The 5,772-nt window shown below is 43.3% G+C and overlaps 1 protein-coding gene across 1 annotated transcript; it reads left to right on the forward strand.

Moving 5' to 3' along the window:
• Positions 1 to 3,981: 3,981 nt before the first annotated feature.
• On the forward strand, positions 3,982 to 5,751 carry LOC103253142 (neurofilament medium polypeptide-like; the record flags this gene model as incomplete). Its single annotated transcript, XM_008051597.2, is given in 4 exon segments — positions 3,982 to 4,045; positions 4,048 to 4,241; positions 4,243 to 5,074; positions 5,077 to 5,751. Coding segments are annotated over 4 exon segments (1,765 nt in total), but the record flags the coding sequence as incomplete, so codon positions are not given.
• Positions 5,752 to 5,772: the final 21 nt, after the last annotated feature.

A 5,772-nucleotide genomic window follows, 5' to 3' on the forward strand; every position in this document is an offset into this window, starting at 1 on the left:
TTAAAGATACCTGGAAACAATGAAAATGAAGAAACCTGTTACCAAACCTCTGGGATGCCATGAAAACAGTACTAAGAGGGGAATTCATATCTCTATGAATACACTTGAAGAAAATGGAAAGATCACAAGTTAACAGTGTAACAAGTCACCTAAGGAAGCAGGAAAAGCAAGACTACCAAAACCTAACTTTAGCCGAAAAATCCAGATCACCAAAATAAAAGCCCAAATTCAGGACAGATGACAAAAAGATAATGCAAAACAAATCAACAAAAAGGAAAGCTGCTTCTTTGAAAACATAAACAAGATTGATGGACCCCTAGCTAGACTCACCTAGAAAAAGAGAGAAAAGCCCAAATAAGTGCAATCAGAAATCCAAAAGATCAAGTCACAACTGACCCCAAAGAAATACAAAAAATTGTTGGAGATAACAATGTACACTTTTATGGAAAAAAACTTGAAAACCTAAAAGAAATGAAGGACTTTCTGACATCACACAACCTCCCCAGGTTGAAACAGGAAGAAATCGAGACACTAAATAGACCAATAACAGTCCAGGAACCAGATAAATTTCCAGCAGAATTTTATAAAACATAGAAGGAGGAACTGATACCAATAGTATTGAAACTATTCCAGGCAATTGAGAAAGACTGAACTCTGCCCAAATCATTTTATGAAACTAACATCACATTGATAGCCACATCAGGTAAAGATCCAACAAAGATACAGAACTATTTGCCAATGTCCTTTATGAACATAGATGCTAAAATTGTCAACAAGATTCCAGCAAACTGGATCCAACAGTACATCACCAAATCATCCACCATGACAAAGTAGGCTTCATCCCAGCAGTGGAGGACTGATTCAACATTCGCAGAACCGTAAATGTAATTAAATATATCAACAGATGTAAAAACAAAAACCATATGATTATATTGCTAAATGCAGACAAAACTTTCAATAAAATCCAGTACCTCCTCTTGATAAAAACCCTCAAACATCTAGGCATAGATGTAACATTCCTCAGAATAGTAAGAGTCATCTACTAGAAATCCACAGTCAACATAATGCTAAACAGACAGAGATTTGAACCATATTCCCTGAAAACCAGACTAAGAGAAGGATGATCACTCTCACCCCTTCTTTTCTACATAGATTTTGGAGGTCCTAGCTAAAGCGATCAGACAGAGAAGAAAATCTGGGGCATCCAAATAGGAAAAGGGAGTCAGTATCCCTCTTTGCAGATGATATGATTCTATACCGCAAAAATCCAAGAGAATCTGTCAAAAAACTCCTTGCACTGATAAAGGACTTTGGCAAAGTCTCAGTGTATAAAATAAATGTGCAAAAACAGTCACATTTCTATACACCAGCAATAAACAAACAGAAACCCAAATAAAAAACACAATCTCATTCACAATAGCAAGAGAAAAGTGAAATACCTTGGCATCTTCCTAACCAGAGACGTGAAAGACCTTTACAATGAAAACTATAAAACACTGCTCAAGGAAATCAAAGATGACACAAACAATTGGAAAAATATTCCATACTCATGGATTGGAGGGATCAATATTGTTAAGATGTTCATTCTACCCAAGACAATCTAAGACTTAACAAAATACCCATTAAATTACCAACAGCATTCTTCTCAGACCTGGAAAAGACAATACAGGAATTCATATGGAAACATAAATGACCACAGAGAGCCAAAATGATCCTAAGCAAAAACAAACAAACAAACAAATAAAACCCCAAAAAACTACAGTGGGAGGTATCACACTTCCAGACTTTAAACTCTATTATAAAGCAACAATAATCAAAACATCCTGCTATTGGTACAAGAACAGGTATATAGACCAATGGAACAGGATAGAGATTCCAGAGGCAAAACCTTAATTTTTTGACCAACTCCTCTTTGACAAAGCCAACAACAACAACCACTGGGGAGAGGAGAACCAATTCAGTAAATGCTGGGAAAACTGACTGATCACATGCAGAAGATTAAAACAAGACCACTACCTATCACCACAAACAAAAATCAACTCTAATTAGACTAAAGACCAAAACATAAAACCTCAAATTATGAAAACCTTAGAAAATGCAGGAGACACCCTTATGGAAATTGGAACTGGCAACCAATTCCTAATCAAAACCCTAATTGCCCATGCCATAAGAGATAAGATAAACAAGTGGGACATCATCAAACTGACAAGCTTCTGTAAAGTCATCAAGAAATCATCAAGAGATCAGGGAGACAGCCTACACACTGGGGAAAAATATTTGCCAACCGTATGCCTGGCAAACACATCTATGATCTACAAGGAACTCAAACATGTTGAAAAGGAAAAAGAAAGCAAACAGCCACATTACAAAGTGGAAAAATGGCATGAATAGACACTTCTCAAAAGAAGACATACGGGCATGCAACAGACAAATGAAAAAGTGCTCAACCTCACTAATCATCGGAGAAATGCATATTAAAACCACACTGAGATACCACCTAACTCCAGTCAGGATGGTTATCCTCATTAACTCAAAAAAACAGCAGATGCCTTGAGAGGATGTGGGGAAAAGGGAACATTTCTACACTGCTGGTGGGAGTGTAAACTAGTACAACCTCTTTGGAAAACAGTTTTGCGATTCCTAAAAGGTCTAAAACTTGCCTATGACCCCACAATTTCCCTACTGGGAATATACCCAGGGGAATCCAAATCACTCTATGACAAAGATACCTGCACATGTGTGTATATTGCAGCATTGTTCACAATAACCAAAACATGAAACCAACCATGCTGCCCATTGAAAGAGGACTGGATTTAATAAGTGGTAAGTATACACAATGGAATATTATGCAGTCATAAAAAGGACAAAATTATGAACTTCACAGCAACTTGTATGGACTTAGAGTCCATAATCCTGAGTGATCAATCACAAAAACAAAGAACTGAGTATCACATGTTTTAACTCATAACCAAACCTTGAACAATAATTGTAATACTATAAGAAAAGGATTGGTACTAGTGGGAAACTGCCTGGGGTGGGGAGTGACAGGATTGACAATAGTGGGAATCTGTCAGGGGAGGGAGGGGACACCTCATCAACAAGGAAACCTGCATAATGAACATTTGTATAGTTAATCCTGAATTGTACCCAACGTCTTTAAAATAAAAAATTTAAAATTAAAAGAGTATAATGTCTATTTTATCATCTTTCTTGAGCATTGGTGGGGACCTGAAATAATACAATTATTTCAAAGATTAGCTTATAGACTAATGCTAACCTGTGCTTAGTGCCAGGCACAACCCATTGTCTTTAATGTTTCAGTGTACTTTCTCTATCTCTAGATTCCTTATAGCACTAGATGACACTGACAGACAATGGAGGTGGGAGCATTTTCCCCTCCCAATGGATCTTAAACTAAAAATATGGGTAAACACCTCTGTCCAGCATCAGTTTCACCAGCGTCCTGTTCATTGTAGCTACAGCAACTTCATCCAGGCCAAGCACCTGGGCTTGAAGATGAAAGATTAATTTTTTCATAACTCCTCCACTCCTCCACCTGATAATAACGGTCCTACACAAAAACTCCAAGAGTCCACTCCAGAGGATCCACCGCTCCCTGGACCTTTGCTAGGTTTCCACCAGGACTCGGAGATTTCTATCATGACCAGCACTCTACTGTGGCAGCATTTCAAGACGTGTGGGTTAACTTACACTCTCCCCTTCTGCTTGGAACCTGGACCCAACCCGGCCCTCCCAAAAAATCCCTGGTATTTAAAAATTAACACTTATGCTAAATGTACAAAAGACGCTGTTAATTATCTCCATGCATGCCAAGGTATCAGGTCTCTATACCTCAACAGTGGCAGAGCACCAATTTCCACCAAAAAGCAATAGCACTGGCTCCCCAGGAGTGTGCTCTTGCCAGAAGTTTAATCAAACTATGCACTTCCGGTGACAACCACATGCCCCAAGGCCTCCAAGATGAGCTACACGTTGGACTCGCTGGGCAACCCGCCTGCCTACCTGCGGTGGCCGAGGCCTGCTAGAGTTTTTGCCACGTCAGTCGCTTGCGGTCCAGCGGCTTCCGCTCGCAGTGGTGGTCCCGTGGCTCGCCCAGCACTGTTTCTGCCTCCTACAAGCGCAGCACGATCGTCCTGCGCCTCGCCTGCAGCTCGGCCATGCTCAGCTCTGCCGAGAGGAGCCTCAACTTTGGCCCGTTCTCTGCCCTGCTCAACCGCGGCAGTCCGGTCCGGTGGCGACTGCAAGCTGTCCCGCTTCAACGAGAAAGAGCAGCGGTAGGGGCTGAACGACTGCTTCCCCGGCTACACCGATAAGGTGCACTATCTGGAGCAGCAGAACAAGGAGATCGAGACGGAGTTTCATGCGCTGCGGCAGAAGCAGGCTTTGCACGCTCAGCTGGGAGACGAGTACAACCAGGAGATCTGTGAGCTGCGTGCCACCCTCGAGATGGTGAACCATGAGAAGGCGCAGGTGCAGCTGGACTTGGACCACCTAGAGAAGGAAGTCCACTGGCTCAAGGAGCGCATGGAGAAGGCGTGGCTGCACGACGACACTATGGCACCCATCTGCGCACTGCGCACTGACATTGAGGAGGCGTCGCTGGCCAAGGTGGAGCTGGACAAGAAGATGCCGTCGCTGCAGGACGAGGTGGCCTTCCTGTGGAGCAATCGCGAGGAGGAGGAGACCGACCTGTTGTCCCAGATCCAGACGTTGCACACCAGGTTGGAGCGACAACGACTGCTGAAGACAGACATCTCGTTGGCACTGAAGGAGATCCGCTCCCAGCTAGAGTGCTACTCCGACCAGAATATGCACCAGGCCGAAGAGTGGTTCAAATGCTGTTATGCCAAGCTCACCAAGGCAGCTGAACAGAACAAGGAGGTCATCTGCTCCACCAAAGAGGAGATTGCTGAGTACCGGTGCCAGCTGCAGTCCAAGAGCATCGAGCTGGAGTTGGTGCATGACACCAAGAAGTCCTTGGAGCAGCAGCTCAGCGACATCGAGGATCGCCACTATCATGACCTCAGCAGCTACCAGGACACCATCCAGCAGTTGGTAATGAGCTTCGGGACGCAAAGTGGGAAATGGCTCGTCATCTGCAAGAATACCAGGATCTTCCCAACATCAGGATGGCTCTGGATATCGAGATCGTTAGGTACAGAAAACTTTTAGAGGGTGAAGAGACCCAATTTAGTACATTTTCAAGAAGCATCACTGGGTCACTGTCTACACACCGACGGCCCTCAGTCACAATATCCAGTAAGATTCAGAAAACCAAGGTCGAGGTGCCGAAGTTAAAGGTCCAATACCAATTTGTAGGGGAGATCATAGAGGAAACCGAAGTGGAGGAGGAGAAGTCAGAAATGGAAGAGGCTCTTACAGCCATTGCCAAGGAACTGGCAGTCTCCATGAAAGAAGAGAAGGAAGAAGAGGTGGAAGAAAAGGAAGAGGAACAAGAAGCTGAAGAAGAAGTTGTAGCTGCCAAGAAGTCTCCAGTGAAAGCACCAGAAGTTCAAGGAGAAGAGGAAAAGAAGGAAGAAGAAGACCAAGAAGAAGAAGAAGAGGAAGAAAATGAGGGTGCCAAGTTGGACCAAGCCCAAGAGGAAGGTTCTGAGAAGGAGGGCTCTAGTGAAAAAGAGGAAAGGGAGCAGGAAGAAGAAGGAGAAACACAGGCTAAAGGTGAAGGAGAGGAAGCCGAAGCTAAGGAGGAAAAGAAAACTGAGAAAAAGAGTGAGGAAGTGGCTACCAGGG

This window comes from Carlito syrichta, unplaced genomic scaffold (genome assembly GCF_000164805.1).
Source record: "Carlito syrichta isolate Samal-C Ts95f unplaced genomic scaffold, Tarsius_syrichta-2.0.1 Scaffold204141, whole genome shotgun sequence".
NCBI lineage: Eukaryota > Metazoa > Chordata > Mammalia > Primates > Tarsiidae > Carlito > Carlito syrichta.